Source organism: Varanus komodoensis, unplaced genomic scaffold (assembly GCF_004798865.1).
Source record: "Varanus komodoensis strain SLA01 unplaced genomic scaffold, ASM479886v1 scaffold10, whole genome shotgun sequence".
NCBI classification, from domain to species: domain Eukaryota; kingdom Metazoa; phylum Chordata; class Lepidosauria; order Squamata; family Varanidae; genus Varanus; species Varanus komodoensis.
Genome location: NW_025335269.1, coordinates 20,664,492 through 20,684,028, shown reverse-complemented (window position 1 = coordinate 20,684,028; position 19,537 = coordinate 20,664,492). Strand labels below are relative to the sequence as shown.

General features: G+C 43.1%; 1 protein-coding gene across 1 annotated transcript; it reads right to left on the bottom strand.

Annotated features, from left to right (window-relative positions):
* Nucleotides 1–3,146: 3,146 nt before the first annotated feature.
* BFSP2 (beaded filament structural protein 2) lies at nucleotides 3,147–18,631 on the bottom strand. Its single transcript, XM_044419171.1, has 8 exons — nucleotides 18,161–18,631; nucleotides 13,002–13,084; nucleotides 12,622–12,778; nucleotides 9,513–9,674; nucleotides 9,003–9,134; nucleotides 6,874–7,094; nucleotides 5,088–5,159; nucleotides 3,147–3,391 (listed from the first exon to the last, which is right to left on the bottom strand). The coding sequence occupies exons 1-7, from the start codon at nucleotides 18,614–18,616 to the stop codon at nucleotides 5,120–5,122; spliced, it is 1,251 nt and encodes a 416-aa protein (XP_044275106.1). The 5' UTR covers nucleotides 18,617–18,631; the 3' UTR covers nucleotides 3,147–3,391; nucleotides 5,088–5,119.
* Between the last annotated feature and the right edge of the window lie 906 nt (nucleotides 18,632–19,537).

Sequence of the window (19,537 nt, the reverse complement as noted above, 5' to 3'; positions counted from 1 at the left end):
AATTTCTGTAACAAACTGAGACTATAGTTTTGTATAACATTAATCTCTATAATGGTGTGTGTGTGTGTGTGTGTGTGTGTGTGTAAACAGCATTTTATGTGCAGTAATATTGCTTGTTAGAGAAATTAAATATTTCTTAGGGTGCAGCCCTATGCATGTTCAGACAGAAGTCCTATAGCTATGCAGCTTCCCTTTTGAATTAAGGCTGTATTCTTTGTGAAACATGCATGAATTGTGTACTTCTGTAGGACCTTAATCCAGGGTGATGAGAGGAAGAGAGGGAGGGAGAGAGTGACCTGGTTCATATGTACTATCCAGCTATGGGATAAACAACCCATAGTGAGCTGTGGCAATGCCAGAGCGAGCGCGCTCATCATTTCAGCTTTTCCCTCATATCACAAAACAGCTCAGGACTGGATTGTTGTTGTAACATGTTGACCTGATGCTGCTGAGGAAGAAATACCCCAGAGTTTGACCCAATAATAAGCCATGGGTTGCTGTTGGGTTAAAACTCTGGATTACCTTGCAATCTGGCAAGAAAGTGAAAGTTGTGAATAAGTGTGGGGCATGGCCACAGGCAACTACGGGTTGTTATTGGACCATGGTTCATTAGAATGGTTTAAATGCTTTACACTGCTTTGAAAGCCAGAGTGAGTGGGCATTGTGTGACGGTCTCCAAGCTCAAGAGACACTGTGGTTTGGCTAGGAATACATTTTCAGGTAAATGTGAATGGATTAACACCTGCAGCTGTCACTCATCTTGTCAGTTTTCTCTTTCAGCCTGGTAAGTTTTGTCAGAGTCAAAACTTTCCAGTGATCATGTGTACACGGTATTTCTACTGTGATTTAATAGTGTTATGAAACAGCACTAAGGCTGTGAGAGCTTGTTTACCACCTGCTGAATTTTGGAATGGTGGCTGGAAGCCAACCACTGTGTATGATATTCTCTATATCCACAGCAGCCTTTTAGCAGCTTTGCTTCTCAAAGTAGCATTCCCACAGACCCCATGAAGGTCAGAGCATTTAATGAGTTGTGAGGGATGCTTATGAAGGTTAAAGGTTGTGTGTAGCACTATCATCTGAGCTCACATGGGCCTCTTTGGGTCCTAGTCAGCATTGAGAAGTTTTGTGGCTCAAGAGAACTCTTTTTAAAGGCCATGCTAGATGAGATGTGGAATCATATTTTAAAGCTATGAAGCAGCTGTAGGATTGGATGGATTTGAACTGGAGCAGGGTCATGGCACTCAGGGAAGCCAGAATTAACATGGTCCCTTGAGTAATTTTCTTGTTTTAAATCAAATAAGGAGCAGTTCGAAGAAGTTTGCTTTCCCTCCCTTCCAGAAAGAACACTTCACTCTGCCTACTGCTAGCTGCCAGAAAGAATACTCTGCCCCCATCCATGGACCGAACAGATATTAATCGATGTTCAAGCAGGACCCCTGCAAGGGAAAGCAGGACACTTCAGCCTAGGCTGACATGCATAAATGTCTACATATAGCTCACCACCTTGTTCTGGCCTTGGGAAACTGATCTGCCTTCACTTCCTCTTGTCATTTTAATCTGTAAGCATGAGGATGGAGCCTGTCTCATTCTTCTTTTAATTGGTGCTTTGAGAAATAAATATTATCTAAAAATTAGATTTACAATGCAGCAAACAAATATATGAATGCATCTCCCTCTGTTACCACACATCTCCATATCTTACTTAAATGTTTCCGTAGTGGAGCAAAACTCAGGTTGGGCAAAGTGAGAAATTTAGATAGGCAAAGTGTTTCAGGAACCAAGGTATGAGTTAAACAGTTCCCAGTATTGTGAACAGATCCAACTGCCCTCCGCTCTCTGCAATGCTGCTGTTAAGCTTTAAAAAGAATGTTAGAACCAATCATGTCTTGCTTGGTATGGCAAGGTCCATATTCTAGCAATCACAGTTAGTTAGGGTACTTGCCAAGCCAGTTCAGTCTCAGCATTGCCCTGTCTGAACTGGGAGGCTGGGTTCAAGCAACATGACAAGCAACCCTGCAAGGTTATCATGATTTGCGCTTTTATCTACCTGACAGAGAATTAAGTGGTTTCTGTGTTGTTATGGTTTCCATCCTTCCCTGCTCAGCCCTCCCACTATAGGTATGTATCCCATCAGCCACTGAACCTTGAAATTCAATCCCAAGATGCAATGCTCCTTGTCTGTGTTGCCTGCTTTGTCCTCATTGGTTTATACAAAGAGGCTGTATGGCTGCCTCTTTGCAGCTACAACTCTTTCCAGAGGACTCTGTGGGAGCTGCATACTAGGACTGTGGAAACCATGATACTGGGTTTAGATAACTTGACAAGTCATGGTGGTACAGAGAAACCATGAAACAAGCATTTCTTGTTATGGTTTCTAAAGAGCAGACACCACAGTGAAATACCAGACATCACAATTCCACAACAATGGTGAAAACTACCATGGCATGTCATGTTGTCTGAACCCAGCCAGAGTATAGTATAGAAAACATCCAGTCTCTCCTGTGGTCATGTATTCCAGGGTGAGATCAGTAAGGTGGCTAAGTTGAATCTCAAATAACCTTCCAGGGAATCCTAAGATTTGCAAAGCATTTCCTGAAAAATGAGATTTTAGATATTATTACACTTGCAGCCCAATTGTACATGCAATTCTTGTTGCAGACGAAGATTTGTCTGACCACAATCGAGACAGAAGACAACTGTAAGCTTTAAACAGGACCTTTATATTAATAAGCATCTTCCAAACTAAATCAGGACAAGTAGAGCAGGAAAAAGTGAAACTAAAACCAGCCCCTCCACTTCCTACATGCATTAACCATTGAGTGACTTTCCAACTAATTATTCTTGTTTACAAAGTTGGTTTTCAGTAGATGTTGTTGTTTGTTCTAACAATCCTTCTCTAAGAAGCAAATCCCACCTAGATCAGTATGTTCTGCTCTTAAAAAAGCATGTGTAAGGATGCAACATTAGTTTAGTTTAACTCCCATTTCTCACCATTGGCTATGCTGGCTAGGGTTAATGGGAGTGGCAGGCCAAAACATCTGGAAGCCACAGACTGTTCACCCGATTTTTCTGCATGTGGACTCTCTCTCTCTATACATACATACATACATACATACATACATACATATTTAAATAGAATCAGCTAATTGGAACTGAAATTTTATTCTATAATCACAATGGATATATTGCAACCATCATGCAAAGCAATCACATGTGGGGCAGCACTTAGTACGGTAGGACAAGCAATGGCCTACTTAGGTTTTTAAATTGGGCTGGAGCAGACTGTCCTGTCTGTTGTTGTTTCCATGGACACTTTTTGCCAGTGAGATCAGTGTTTGTGCTGAATGGCAATAATTGTCTTCTGAAGACAGAGAATGTGGAAATCCAGCTGAAAGTGAAACAAAATAAAAAATAAAAAATTGCAACATCATTATTTCCTCAGGAATAAGCAAACCGTTAATAGCACAGAGTGCTTTGTGGTTTTGGCAAGATAAATCAGCAAAGTCACATACCAACACACATTTTGTATACATCAGTTCTGTGGTTGTGGCAAAAACAGTTATACATGAATGATTCATTTCTACCTGACCTTTTGCAGATTGTTTATTTAGGCTAAGGGATCTAGGGTGGGATTTGGCTATTCCAAATCTTGGTCAAAATTCTTAAACCAAATGCATTCAATATGGGAGTGGGCTGAATATATGCCTCTACAAAGAGTATGCAGGTTTGGCCAAGACTTCAAGGCTGGGTAAGAAAAAATCAGACTCAGCTGGCATGACTGTCAAAGAAGGAATATACCTTTTTTGGAAATAATGCTTTTCTAAAGAAAAGGGCAGCTTTTGGTGAAGTCTTACAGATGAGAGTTCCATTTATGGTCAACCACAAGCATACATTTTTGGTGTAGCCTTTCTGCTGGAAAGCATACTTTTCCAACAGAGAAAACTTGGTTGGTTTTGCTTTTATGTTTGAAATGGTAGTTCTGGAATCTCAACACTGCTTCTCTTCTTTGCTCTGTATAGTGTGCCACATGTGGTTGGATGTTTAGGCTGCATAGCATGTACTAAGCGAATGTGAATTCATGTTTTTGTCATATGTTACTCCAGCTGAAAATGTAACTACTGTATGTTCTGTAGAATTAGAATCTGAGTAGCCTTTAAAAGTGAAAGGTGATTAATTAACTATGATCAAATGCAAACAGCAGTGTTTTTCCTGAAATCACTTTATCATTCATGCAAATACTTTGCTAGACTGGGACCAATACTTCATTACTACAAGGATAGCAAGACCTTGTATTGCAAATCTGTTGCAGTTAGAAAATCTGACAAGATACAGCATTATACTGGCAATGTTCACACACCACAATAAGCCACTTTGTGAATAAGCCACTCAATGTGTTCCTAGAAAAACCCACAGTGTGCCTGACGAACTGACTGTGGGTTGTTCTTCCCCTCAATTGTCCAGCTAGTATCTTTTGTTAAAATGTGATCACTTGCCTTTGAAAGCTGAAACTTATAAGGCTACTGTCCAAGCAAAATTTAGATCTATATAAGTGCACACTTGCATACCTGTGAAAGAGCAACAAAATTAAAATAAAAAGAGAAGTGTAATTTTCTGGGGTTGAATTCCTACTGAAAAGGGTGATGAACCAGTGACTCTCACTTCAAAATTCTGCTTGGGCATTGGTGGAGAGGCAATTGTTGGTACTGTGGCTGGTCTTCTCCACTTCCTTCCAAGCAGATCAGGGCAAAGGCTTTCTAACTGATAGAATGTTTGTTAAAGCTGACCAGCTAGGCCGGCTCTCTGATTCAAAAGAAGCATTTAGCTGAAGACATTGGCGAAAGAAACAAGCGACGCTAGAACACTGGCTGCTGTTAGTGAAATGTGTCTTAGTGATACAAAGCTGATTCCAAACTGAATTTTCCTCACTTCCAAACCCAAAACTGCACACATGAATAATGTGTGGGGGCAAAACTGCATGACTCCCTCAACCTATGTTTTACATATATGTTATTCTGAACGTTTGGACTGGGGGAATTTTATCTGGGTTAGGATCAGTATCACTGAGCTATGCAGCATGTACTTGCCTGTGCAAGAATCCTATATACACGTAGCAAGGTCATTCTCTCAGTGTGGATCCTTCTGTAGCCAAAGCAGCACTGAATGCACACAAGGAGGAGATATCAGCAAACTTCAGGATTTGCAGGAGTACAGCATTGTTAGTACTTACAGACAATAGTCCTAAGGGCCAGTGGCCACAGGATGCTAGCAGAATGTTGAAAGAGGACGGCGGAGAGATGGAAAGGAGCATTCCTTGAAAAGTGCATGTGTGGCTGTGTGGATGGAACCCTGCACAGGAGAATGTCATGCTGCAAGATTTTGCTGCAGTTCCCATTTGTTACCCCTGTGAGCCAAGACTCTAAAGCAGCCTTTTCCAGTATCCCCAAGATATTTTGGACTGCAATTCCTGTTATCTCTGCTCATAGGCCATGCTGGGGGGGAGGGGTGTTAGTCCCAAACTTTCCAGAGGGCACCATTGTGGCACAGGTGTCCTAGGGAGTGACTAAGATCATCAGCCTATTTGGAAAGTGTGCCACAAATTTAGTCTTATAGCGGGGGAGGCCAGCTTGAAGTTTTTCAGATTCTCAGACCACAATACCTGCCAGAACACCTGTCCCAACATCAATCTACCTTGACCTTATGATCCTCTTTCTGGGCCTCGAAGGGACCTCAAAGGGAGGCCCAGAAAGAGGCAACAAGGAGGAAGGTCTTTTCAGTAGTGGCTCCCCAATTGTGGAATAGTCTCCCTGTTGAGGCCAATCTAATGCCAACATTATCATTTTGGCATCAGGTCAAAACTGCCCTTTATTCCCTGGCATTTAATAGCATATGATGAGTTATGTCAACTGTTTTAATTAAATTAGTTTTATTGAAAATGTTTTAGATGCTAAACTGTTTTATATTGTTGTATATTGAAATATTAAGCTGTTTTAAATGTACATATTGGAATTTTATATTGCATTTTATTGTATTTGCATTTTTATTCTATTGTTTTGTATTTGCTTAACTGTTGAGAACTGTCTAAAGAGCGTCAGCAATTGAGCAGTACGGATGAAATTAAATAAATACATAAATAAATGTATATTTTGGACTACAATTTGCTTTAACCTTACCCAGCATAGCCAATGGTGAGGGATAGTGGGAGTTGTAGGCCAAAACACATCTAGAGGACTAGATCTAGTGGGCAAGTTGCCCCATTCCTGGTGTACAGCTGGCAATAGTGCCATTCCAGTGAACTCAGTATATGGGGAGACCTCCTCTGGGACTTCATGTGGTTTTGTCACTAATCTGAGCCTGCAAGCAGGTGACTATGCTGCATGAGAAAGGCAGATGAGAGTGTGGGTATGATAAGGAGCTTTCGTGCACCACCCACTCTGCCCCAGCTGGTCCTCCAGAGGCCTAAAATAAAATTCAAGTGACAGCAGAGACCTAATGTAGGACAGGATCAGATGAACTGGGCTGCTCCTGCTGCTCCCTGGGCTGGAGAACAGGAATCTGGAGCAAATACCTTGTAAATGGTTCACATATGGTTAGGCTGATCTGGAATGTCATGTTCAGGATATAGCAAATTCCGTTAATGGGCTGCTGTATTTCCAAATAAGAACCTGGGGCATCAACAGCAACACTGAACAGAGTGGGCAAAGTCTTATCTCAGCAAAGCATCCAGTATCATGGCAACTTAGCGATGTCACCTTTGCTAGGTCCTGTTTGAGCTTTCCTCTTGTTTTCACTGGCCTGCCCCCCACCCTGCCCCGCCACAGCCAGGGCACAGAAAGGCTCTTCTGAAGATTCCCAGAGCACAAAAAGTGATACCTGCTCTCTTCCTTGTCCAACAGGCAGTGATACGCAGCAATGTCTTTCTCCAGTTCTGCTTTCATAGACAGCAAGGTTTCACGATCCCGCTGCTGCTGCTCCGTCTCGCCTCGGATCTCTCCTATTTCTGCTTCCAGCTTGGTAATGACTGAGCCTAGATTCTGCAGCTCTATGTCATGCCAGTGCTTGGCATCATAGAGGGAGTTTTCCAATCCTCTCTTCTGCAAAAGCAAGAGAATGGCAGGGCTTGCAACAGAGGCTCATTTCGGCTGACTTTGCAGAAGTGTCTTTATCAAGGTCATGCACAATGCTCTTCGTGTTTTGTCTCTGTACATTTTCTTAGGAGAGGGAAACTTTGAACCCTTTTTCTCTCCTAAGGGAAGAACTAAAGAAATGCAGGTCAGATGGGAGCGTATGGGCTTCTCATCAGGACATATTCAGGGGTATTTCATTCTTGCTGGCATCACTGCCCTAAGTTCTGTGGTAAAAGGGAAGGCACTTTCAGGTCAACAGTTGCCTCTGCATTGTCAGAATGCAGGCTTATCACTGCCTTGACCAGTTAGAGCTTAAAGCATGCTCTGTTTAGTGATAAAAGCACTCGTCATATCTGCTGCTATAGAGGGCAGGAATAGAAACGAACAGGGGAAACCGCCATGTAATAACACTGACTTCTACTGCTAATAATGCAGTTTAAGCTGCACAGTTCCTTTTTGCGAACTGTGCAGGTAGCTTTGGCTAATGGGTGGTATATAATGAAATTAAATAAGGAGTTGCTGAGGGAATATATTTTCCTCCAGCTACTATAATAATTGCAGCTAACCTTAGAGGGGACAAGAAATTTTGGTGGTGTACACAGTATCCCTGCTAATAAGAAACTTCCAATTCTAGTTCTGCTGCTTCACTGCTAAAACGTGATGGTCTTTCCTTGTTTGGTGGTATGGAAGCAGCATCTTTCCATTAGTCAGAGATGCTAAACTAGTACCCTTGCATTGCAGAGCTTGCACTGTGCAGAGGCATGGACTAGATGATCCTGAGGATTCTGCCCCCATCTAAAATCCTACGTATTCCAGGTCTTACTAGCCACATCATGTGGCCTAATGGTCCAGCAAGGGCTCTGCAGACTTCCTGGCTTTAAATTACTAAGTCTGAAGAAAGAGAGGAAGGCAGTGGGAACACATGGTAAAGCATCTGTCTCCTGCCTTCATACCACAGGGGCTTGTATACAGCTTGGGGATTATGAGTGGGCCAGGCCTGATGTGTGCATGGCCAGAATGCAGGAGGTTCTCTGGCGATCTCAGCATATGGGATTTGTCATGCTCTGCCCCACCCACCAACCAACAATAGCCTTACTCCACAGACCATTCAACACATCACTTTGGAAAGCTGGGGTGGGGGTCATATGTGCTCTCTGAAGCAGTGAGAGAAGCTGCTGGTCATGAGAAGTGTGTGTACAAATGATGACATCCATGTTAGAGGGTGGGTGGACACTTTTTGGATTGCAGCATGTATGGACCCAGTATTTGTGGAAGGGCCCTGCACCTGACTTTAGGGGATCTCCCCTCCCTTTGCCCCATTCAGCAGGGTTTCCTGGTCCCTTTGTAGCATTTTCAGGAGACTATAGGGGCTGCCATGAGCAGAAGGGGGTGGGGAAGTCTCCTTCCATCACTATAGTTGACCCAGTGAAAATCTGGATCCAGCCCGCGATCTTGGCAGGAATGGGAAAGACAGCTATTGATTTCAGTGGAAGAGATGTAAGCACTTGTTAAATGCTCTCACCTAAATCAGTGGGACTAGTGCTTAGATGCGCCCGGATTCTGCTCTTAGGTTTTACAAATCTTGTCTTCCGTGTTGAAAAAGAGAATTCTCAAGCCATGCTTTTCCTAAGAATGGCATGCTCATTATAATGGAAGGGCTGGTTTGTTAAACACAATTGAAAATTTAGACTGCATTCCAGTGCACACTTCCCTGAAAGTAAGTTCCACTGAAAACAGGAGAATTCCCTTTGCAGCAAACCTGTGTTGGATCTGGTATGTGTTACTCCTTCAACATACAGCCTCATACCCATACCCAAGTCTGGAAGCAATGACTTTGTGCCAATAAACAGATGTCAGCTCTGATTCCTTACTCACCAGTGTTCTCAGAGATTCGGTCTCTGCTTGCAGGCTTTGAATTTTGCAAGCTGTTTCATGAAACTCTGCCCTCAGGCTTTCCACCAATTCCTCCTCTTGAGTTCGTACAGTAGGGGCTGTTTCTGTAGATTGCTGCAACATGTCATGCTGATGAGCAGGAGGGAGAGGAAAAGGATTCCGCCCCCACACACATGCACAAAGGGTCTTACTTGTCATTCTGTTAGGCATAGGTAGATCCATGGAAATTTAAAAGAAGACCACTCAGGTCTCAATCCTCAACTTTCCTTCCCTTTTATGTAACCCAGGACTGGAAACGATCAATTTCATTTGGGTCCTGCCCAATGAACAGGTGATATCCATTTCTTAAGCCTAGCATCACAGAGAGATGCTCTGTGCCCCGAACCATTTTAGGCTGCAAAATGCGTACTCACCCGGGAGGAGGTCCCATGGAACTTCGTGGACATGGACGGGATTGCACTGTTCGTTGCCCTTAGCCAGTTCTGTGCTTACCTTGGAGTGGAGCAATGCACCAGTCTCAGCACGATTCCGTTCAATATCTCTCTCCCAGTGAATCCGGATCTTCTCCAAGATGTCATCCAGGCCAGTTCCAATGGGAGCATCTAATTCTTCCAGAGGTGATACGGCAAGCTGCTTGTAAAGCATCTTGACATCCTGAAAATCAGCCACATCCAACAAAGGAAGCTGTCACTGACATTCTAGACAGAGGTTTGCTCTCTTTGGTGCAGCCCTCCATTGGTGCACAGGAGCATTCCTTTGCGCATTAGCACTCTGGCAGCCTGTGCTAAGACTCTCTTGCTGACCTCCCACCTTGTCTTTGTGCTCCTCATCTGTTGTGTGTCCCGTCTCCTAGTACAATGAGGTTGGTGACCTTTCTAGGCCTCTTAACAGGCCCTTGGTGCAGGAGTGTTCCTGTTGGGTAACATAAGCTGGAGGGAGGTGAGACTAACCTCCTTAGGCTGCAATCCTATACACATTCAAATGGGAGTAAGTTTCACTGAAATCAGCAGGACTTACAGTGGAGTAGACATGCATAGGAGCGTGCTGTTACATCTCCTTCAGATAGCTGAAGACAAATATTGGTCTGCAGACCTTTTAACAGTTAATGCCACTCTCTTTTATCAATAATCCCTGGTTTCAAAATATGTTTTAGGATTTTGTATTTCCATGTACTCCAATAAGTGCTGTGCCAAATCCCCACCAGTTTTTCACAGCCCTCATTTTTTTCAGTCTTTTTCACAGGGATGTTGAGAATCTTGGAGAAATCTCTCCCATGTGCAGGGCCACAGTGTTTCCTGTACTGTAAGGAAAGGCTCTGAGAGCTGAGAGGCTCTTTATTTTATTGAGTGAAGAGGTTGATATTGTTGCTGTTTCTTTTAACAACCTTTATTGTTGTTAGAGAACTTTTAACTGGAACCAAACCAAAGCAAAAATGTCTCACTTAGCTGAGAGGCTCTCAGCAGGTAGCAGTACTGGAAAGCCCCGAGAGAGGAAGGCCTGGTTAGGGCCACAGCAGGAAAGCTTAAGCTGGAGTGGGCACCAAGGGCAGAGCAAGATAAAAATGATAAAAGAACATAACCCACCACTTTCTTGCAGTGAGTTAATCACAGATGCTCTGTGCCCTGAAAAATGTCTCTGAAATTCTCTCCCATTCCCACAATATTCATGTGTAATTTCTTTCTGCCCCTTTCCTCAATAAATGGTTGAAAATAACTTGAAAAATTCAGCACAGTACTAATTTTATCCTCTGTGTTGTTATTGTACATTAAGTGAACACTCATTAAATGAAGGTGTAATCCAAAAATATACTCTTAAGAGAAACATCTTTATACTAATTCCTTGGATAATCAGTTGAATGTCACTTATGCACACACTACTATTCTGATTGGAAGCAGTGAAGTTACTTTTTGTAACTCGTTATTGCCACAGCATGTCTGATAAGTAATAGACTACTTTGCATACTTTGGAGGCATCTGAGAGCCAGTATCGTGTGGTGTTGAACCAGGAAGAACTGGGATCTAGTCCTACTAGGCCAGGGGTCGGCAACCCGTAGCTCCAGAGCCACATGTGGCTCTTGAATCTCTCTGCTGCGGCTCCAGGCTCCATCGCTCAAAGTACAGCAGGAATGCAGCGCTAGCTGGTTAAGTAAATTGCTACATTCCTCTGCTATTGTGCAGGGAAAGAGTGGAACAAGCTTCCTGCAGGCGCTCATGCTACACGAAATGCTGCAGAAAAGATTCTCTTTGTCCAAATGTCATCTCCTTCATCTGAATGTTAAAAGCTGTGCTTGGGACCCATCACAATTCACATCACTTGACTGTTTATCTGCTAATCTGTCACTAAACACACCTATATCTGTGACTCCGCCCCCCCCCAGGCCAATCATGGATAAATAGAAGTTTCTGAAGAAAACCAAAGCTTTAATAATATGTGGGTAGATTCATTTGCTTTTACTGCTGACAAACTTATGGGGTTTGCTGTTTAATGCATGCAGCCCTTTAGCACTGACTTTGACTCTTCAGGAAGCTGTTCTCCTATTCAAAATATATGAAAGGAGTCCTACTAGTTTATAATGTAAGATTAAAAATAACAGGTTTTAGTGACGGAACAAGAGCTGCAGCTAAATCATAGTGAAGATATACATAGTATTAAAGTAAAAAATGGTATATGCAGTGTTATCTTCATTTCAGATGTCAAAAGGGGTTTGCAGCTCTTTTCTTTTCTGTTTTCTTTTGTGTGGGAAATGGGTCCAAATGGCTCTTTGAGCGTTAAAGGTTGCTGACCCCTGTCCTAGGCCATGAAGCCCACTGGGTGACTTTCAGCCTAATCTACCTCGCATGCTTATTGTTGTGAGGAAAAAACAGAGGAAAGGGCAACCTTGTAAGCCAACTTGGGCTCCTTGCAAGTGGAAGAACGGTGAGGTATAAATGTAATTCAATAAAAACTTTGCTTCTGTAAAAGTCTGCATTTTTCAATGGATAGAATGAGAACTTGTAAAGTTTCTAGACAGGATCTAGAACACTCTTTTCCAACCTGCTGGCCACCAGACACTTTGGTTTACAGACTCCCTTTGCCTCAGTGAGCATTGCTAATGGTCAGGAAGTCTGGGAGTAGTAGACCAAAACATTTGGGAGTTACCAGGTTGAAGAAGTCTGATGCAGAGGTGCTGAAATGTCAAAAGTGAGCAAGCAAAGAACTTTGTTGTCTTATCTTTGGGGAACAGAGGCCTTAAAACCTGTATTTTAGTTGATGTGATTTTAAGATGTCTGACTTTTGGACTTTATCAACCTGATCTTGGACTTCTGTGAAGGTGAGACTAAATTACTTTGCACAAAAGTGAAGCAAGACTCCATCAACTATTACAGCACTGCACTGAAGACAACCTGTTCACTGATTCTGACAGGAAGCTGTCTTGAAATTAATACTTATCACATGCAAAACAAGAAGAATAAAATGAGGGCACTGAAGCTTAACCACAAACCTGAACCATCTTTTTTGTTGAAAGCTGGCCTTTGTTCAGGTAGACAAAGGAGGCAACAACAAAGGAGGTAACTTAAATGAAAAGATTCTAGTCATGTGCTGTTTTTAAACTTTGAATTACCTCTTCATGATTCTTTGACAGTAAAGTTAGTTCTTCTTTCATACTTTCGATCTGTCCTTCCAGGTCTACCTTAGTCAAGTTAGCATCATCAATCACTTTATAGAGGGAGTTAATTTCGTCTTCCACTGCCTTTCGGAAAGGTTGCTCATTTTCATACCTGCAGAGCAAAGGGGCAGTATGTCACACAGTCTCCCAGAGCTCAGTCTCCCGGCAGGTCCATTTGCCTGCTCCTGAAATCGTGTCCCTGCCCAACTGACAGATGCCTCATGAGTCCATCCCTTTCTTTACTCCAGCCCTACTATCCTTTCCAGTGCAAATCACTTTTACTGTCCTCTTCTGGGGGAATAAAGAAGGAAGAAATTGAACCTCTGGGGAGTTACCTGTCTTTAACATCTTCAGCACAGGCTTGAATATTCTCTGTCTGCAACATAAGCCGGGCATTTTCCAGGACAGCATCTCCAACCTAAAATGGTTCAAGCAGGCAGATAGAAAGAACATGATGCATTGTGATTCAACACTAGGTTGGATAGGAACACGTTTGGGCTGCTGGGTCTACACATAATGTATTCCTTGATCAATATGCATTTTTGTTATTTATTTCAATTTGGATGCCACCGCAATAGCCCACATCTGGGTTCTCTGTGAAGCCACAACAATTCTGTAGGCTTATAACATTTAACCTGGTGCTCTCCAAATATTTTGTATTTCAGCTTCCATCAGCCACAGCCAGCATGGCCAATGCTCAGGGATGCTGGAAGTGATAATCTAAAGCATCTGGAAGGCACTGAGTTGAGAAAAAGTTTATTAACCTGCCTGGTTTCTGAGTTCAATTAATAGAGTTTAATTCCTTTTGAAACTCTTTCCATTATGTTTTAAAATTGTTGCATACCACCTTGATGGCTTTTTTGCAGAGAAGGGGGCATATAACTCTTAAAAATTGATCAGTCTTTTAATTAATTAACCAATGGCAGCATGGAGGCCTTGCTGAAGCACTCCCTCTGGCAGTGTGGAAGACTGTGTGTAACTCATTAGATCTTCATCAGGAGCTATTGCATAAAGATGACTTCCTACATGGGCTAGTTACCAGAAAGGAGTGTGTTAAAAGCACCTATAGACAGTATGTATCTGACTCATATGACTCAGGCTTGGTAAACAAGTTTGCTGCACAATATAATTTGTCCACAATATAGGTCAATATTGGTCTGCAGCAGCCTTCTCCAATCTGGTGCCATACAGATGTTTTGCATTATGAGTCCCATCAATCCCTGACCATTGGCTCTATTGGTTGGGGCTGATGGGAGTTGCAGTCCAAGACATCTGGAAACGACCTAGTGTAGAGAGAACTGACATATTTTGTGTACACACATGTATGTCTCATACGAAGATACCCTATGAAACTAATTTATAGTATTTCTGGTTTTGACAATAGAAATGGTTCTTTATATTTAATTTGTGGTTTTCATTTTCATGAGATATAGTGATAGCATTAAGATTGGACCAATTTGTGGATGAGAATTGTTTCAGTGGCTATTCATCATAACAGACAAATGCACACATCACCATTTGAAGTGCAAGGGACCTAGGAGGTTGTCATTTCAATTTCCTTTTCCATTTTACTGTTCTGTTCCAGATGCCCTGTGCATTGGAGCACTGGATTCTTATCCTCATTTATATTTCCTCACTGATGCTGACACCTGCTAATTCTAGTGACAAGGTCTGTTGAAGTCAGCATTTACAATAAACACAATATTAATGACTTAATTATATGTAAAATTATATGTAGAATGCAGAAAGGCATGTAATAAAACCTTAATTCTGATAATTTGAATTGGATTATAATTATATAATAATTACTAATTGTTGTGTTAAACATACTGATTTCAGGGCATTGTGTGGATGGAAAAATTGTAACATGGGGAAAAGAAAGACCTTATGAAACCTTCATTAAAGCAGTCATTTCCCATACAACACTCGTGGCAAAATGCCATCTTGCTATGACATTTCACAAATGATAGTGTGAGGTATTTCTGAAATAAAAATGCCTATTATGTATTGCTTAATTGAGTTCCTGAATAACTCTCTGGCCCCATTCCTGAAAACCACAAGTGTGGTGTATACAGCTCATTTGTGCTTCTGGTTCCATAAAGCAATTGGAAGTGAAGAGCAAAGCTCTCTCTTAGTCTCAGCCTGCGGCTAAGAGACCAAAGAGCTGTCTTTTATTATGAATTCACACTAACTTGGTTCATGCAATTCATTAAGCCATGCTGGTTTATAAACCATGGTGGTTAAGCATGTTGTCTGATCCAACACCTGCCCCCCCCCCCCCCAGGATGGCTTACAAGTCACTCTGGGATAGCTCATGGTAAGATTTAATAAACCTGCAGTATACAAGGGGTTATTCTATAGACCCAGGGAACACAATAAGCTGTGGTCTAGCCAAAAAACCTATAGATCCTGTTGGCAAGAGAGGCTTGCCACTTAGCCAAGTGGCTAGCAGACAACTCTCTTTTCCAGGCATCCCAAAGAGGAACTTGAGTCAGTAGGAAAAGGTTCCCCTTCTTTGCTATCTGTGGGGAAGTCCCCATGGAGATATAGTTGCCCTTTTGAATCACAAGCCTTGTGCCCCTCTGGGGGTTTCCCTCAAGTTTTGCTACTTCCTCAGTGATACCCACTCAGGGTAAATTATGCAAAGTATTTTGGGATTGTTTTCTCCTGAATGGAAAATGAAGACCTATCAGTTTTGCAAAAGACCTGTTCCTGGTGGAGATCAAAACTACTAGGACAGCCATTTGCATCTTTGGACTCTCCTGGTTAGAGGGCAGGTAAGGCCAGTGGGAAGTATCGTAAGGAGCTGAGGCACTTCAAAAATTAACATCAGGTTACTGGCGATTGGTTTTATGTGGTTTTACAGACTTGAATGATAATTTATTCAGTGTTTTTTTTAATGCCAGTGATCAAAATACTTAAAGAGACGGGACCATTTCTTCCTTTCTCTAAATTGTGATTGGGAAATTTGCTGCAGGAACTGTAGAGGGTGACATTTTGGGGGTGTGCTTGCTGCCGTTTTTCTTTCTTCTTGAACTGATAGTGGAGCAGGACATTTCAGGAATGCTTGGTGCAGGGACCATCTCTGTTTTCTATCTAGTATGAGGGACTTAGATGCATTGCATATTTTTTTAAAAAATCATGGCATGCCATTCTCTACCCAATCATACAGTCCCCTGTTGTGCCGCTACTCTGGCAAACCACTGAACTGGTCCTGTGTCTTTTTCCTTTCTTTCTTTATAATCTAGATGTAGCCAAACCTAGTCTTCCCCCTCTCCTCTCCCCTACAAATCTGTAAATGTATGGCTCAATTTTTTCCTGAATTAAATAGGAGGCCTGATTCACCTGCATCCAAAATGTTTTCTTTTATCCTGCATAAGCAGGACAGCACCCCACCCTTGAGGAGTTTGCCAAACTGTGTTTTTGCCTGAACCACTGATCTGAACATGTTTCCATTCAGAGGCAGGAAACCTAGCAAGAGCTACAACAGCATAAAAATCTGAAAGTGGCTGAATCATCTAATCACACTGTGATGCAGTTAGGTGAATTGACTCTTCACTCAGTCATATGCCCTTCCCATACTCTTTGGAAGGTAATATATATTACATCACTGACTTCAAAATGTGCCAAGCCAGCCCTGCGGCATTTGGAAGTTCCCTTGTTTGTTCAGCTAAGTGAAGTCTTGGATTTCTGCGCCAAAGCCCTGCTGGATGCAGTGCAATGACACCTGAACTGGAAATGCCATTGAATTACTCCCCTCTCCCTCTACCCTGATGTGCTACCTGTTGCGTTTCTGCTTGATGTACTGTCCTGCATTCCTGATTACATTTGTCTCTGTTCCAATTAGGCAGTCAGCCCAGTGTGGTGACTCATCTAGAGTTGCACTCCTTTGAAAGCGATACTGTGAAATTATCTGCCTCCAGCAGATGCTGACTGAAAAGAGGCTTGGCCAGAGCAGATAATCATACAGAGATACAACCTGCAGCCTCATTGAAAGGGTGTCCTCTGGCTTCACAAGAATTTTAAATGATTTTGGGACAATGCTATGGTCCATACCCTGGAGGCACTTAAGCCTCTGAACTCAGAGCTAGACTTCTGCAATGTACAATTTACCCAGATGCTACAATCAATATCCAGGGCCTTCCTCTAACTGCCATCTCCAAGGGATGCTTGGTTGATGACAGCAAGGAGGGGATTTTTTGTGGTAGCCCCCAAATTATGGAATGATCTTTCCACTGAGACTTTCTTGGTGCCAACTTTACAATTCTTTTGGCATCAGACTAAGACTGATCACTTTCCTGAGGCACTTAACAGCTCTAAAGAACAGCTGTTGGGGCTGGGTAGAAGGCTCAGCTGTATGGCCCTTTCCTACCTGCCTATGAATTGCATTCACTGTTATACTGCTCAATATTTTATGGGTCTTTGATCCTCAGAGAAGCTCAGTAAAATAGAGCAATCAGACAATGGTTTGCCCAAGGCCATTTACTGAGCTAAATAAGGATTTGAGCAAGTCCAGTTCTCCAGCATTCAGACCTTCACATGTCCACCCAAACATCCCAAGGAAATTGTATGCAGTCCTATGCATGCTAAACTGGGAATAAATCTCACTGAATTCCATGGGGCTTACTTCTGAGTAGACAAGCAAAGCACTGCCTTGTTTGATCTCAGCCAGGCACAAGTCCCCATGGAGACCCTACATTCTTACAGTACAAGCTAAACTGGGCCCTTTCAGCACTTGGTAGACCTAAAAGCACATATTTTTGTTTAACTCCCCCTTGCGCACACACACACTTTTTTGCTGCCATCAAAGTTGGTAGTGCTGCAGGGACTGCAACTGACCCCCAGTCCACATGTTGCCCACCCTTCATACATAAATTTGTGCTTGGTTTTCATAATAAGAGGGTTAAAATGTTCATTATTTGTGGACAAAAGTCTGCAAATGCACTCTGCAGGTAACAATTTCACCTCCATTGGAAAGATTTGCTGTTTGCAAGGATGGAAGTATCTTACTCCACAGCCCATTCTTTAAAAATAAACCCAGCCTCAAAATGTGAGGAACCAAAGATGGAAACACAAGCACAAATCTCACTTGCCTGATTACAAACAGTTATCAGGCTGCTAATGAGGCAATGTCAGGTGGATAAACTCACACAGTTTTGGCAGCATCTCTCAGTAATTTTTCTCTTAATCATAGTAACCAATCCAAGGAGAAATAGCTGATTATAATCCAACCAAATATAGGCGAGCGTTTCATTCTTCCTCTCCTGTGCCTGAACCTCCTAAGGCAGTTCTCATACATAATACTGGCCTTCCAGAGCTCGGTATGAGCCGATAAATGCTAATTATCCTGGAGATTAAAATTAAAATGTGTTGTACGGGGAAGCTGTACATTATGAGCACACATCTGCGTTTAATCAGTGGCATAAGAAGCTCTTTGTTTTTGTTAATGACCCATTAATTTCAGTCTTTGCAGCCAGAAAGGTCTCATACTCACTTGGTGATAGATGGCCTCCCAGCTCTCTCTCAGGGCACCCCAGTTGCTGGCATTGGAAGACCTCTTGTTCAGGTAAACGCGGATGCGGTCCTCCAGCTCCTGGTTGACCTGCTCTAAGGCTTTCACCTTTTCAATGTAGTCCACCAGGCACCCGTTCAGGCTCTCATAGGTCAGGCCCCGTCCCCTTTCCAGCCCTTGGGGCAACGGGATGGAAGCGCAAGAACTACGAAGGCCTTGCAGGAAGACGCTGCTGATCCCCAGAGCTCTGCGCGAGACCCGGGTGCCCAGGCTGCTCACGCCTCCCGTTGGGACAACGCCCACATAGACCCCGGACGGCCTGGTCAGGCCTCCGCCTCCGCCAATGCTCACCCTGCGGCTTGTGGCCCCCGAGCTCTCCGCGGTGGATGTGGAGGGCTGCTGCCCCAGGAAGGACGCCCTGTGCCTCGGCAAGGGCATGCTGCGCCGAACTCAGGGGCCTCTCCCCTCCCTGGCCCTCTGCTGCTGCACACACTGCCCGAGATCTGCAGAACCAAGCAGATTTGGGCAGCAGGGGGGTCATTATCTGTGCTCTGTCCCAAGAGCTTCTGGGACATTTCTCATTGTCTTTGGCCACACACCCCGGCTGTGTTTGTTAGGGCAATTGTTCAGGCCTTTTCCACTCGGTCAGCAGTCTGTTTCATGAGAAATCTCTCTGCTTGCAAGAGCAGCACATGGACAAGACAATGCACTTTTGGGCCATAATAGTGGGGGTGGGGAGAAGAAGAAACTCCTTTATATTTTTAAGCACTGGCATTCTCTAGACTTCCGTCTGCAGAGTTTACATGTACCAGCAACTCATTGAGATCCCCTTCCATCGGGAGGAGCTCTGTTTATTGGAGTAAAAGGGCTTGTGTCTTTTCATCTGAACTCGAGTTAAAAACCTCCTAGCTTTTGATGCATGAATGAATGCATTTAAAAGAAAGAGTTGAAACGGGAAACAAACTGGATTGTGAACAGAAACTGGTGCTCATCTCTTTTGCGTGCATATAAATGCCATGTTGTTTGAGCTATGGAAAGGCTCTGGAAGCACTCTTCAAACAAGCAGCTTTCCCGTTGTAGGACAGAAGCTGGGATTCAGTGCATTTGCAGCTCACGCTGCACAGTATTGGCTGGTTAGTACCATGATGCCATGAAACACCTTTCATCCTTGTCCCAGAAATTTAAACTCCTTTTAAATTTAAAAAGCAAGAACGTGCTGATGGATGAACATGTGCATACGTAAATATACATCTGTTGGTTTGCTTATTTTTTTTAATAAACCTGATAATCCAGCACAAGCATGCTGGGAGAGAGGGACCAATGACTGAACCAGCATTTGATTCCTGATCTCTTGGGTTG

Bases quoted from the DNA above. Each gene is read 5' to 3' on its own strand.
- BFSP2 (XM_044419171.1), bottom strand. From the start codon at position 18,616: ATGCCCTTGCCGAGGCACAGGGCGTCCTTCCTGGGGCAGCAGCCCTCC. The intron at 9,135-9,512 runs GTAAGCACAGAA...GACATGTTGCAG, and splicing joins GTGCATTGCTCCACTCCAAG to CAATCTACAGAAACAGCCCC. The intron at 5,160-6,873 runs GTATCACTTTTT...GTGTGCATTCAG, and splicing joins TTGGACAAGGAAGAGAGCAG to TGCTGCTTTGGCTACAGAAG.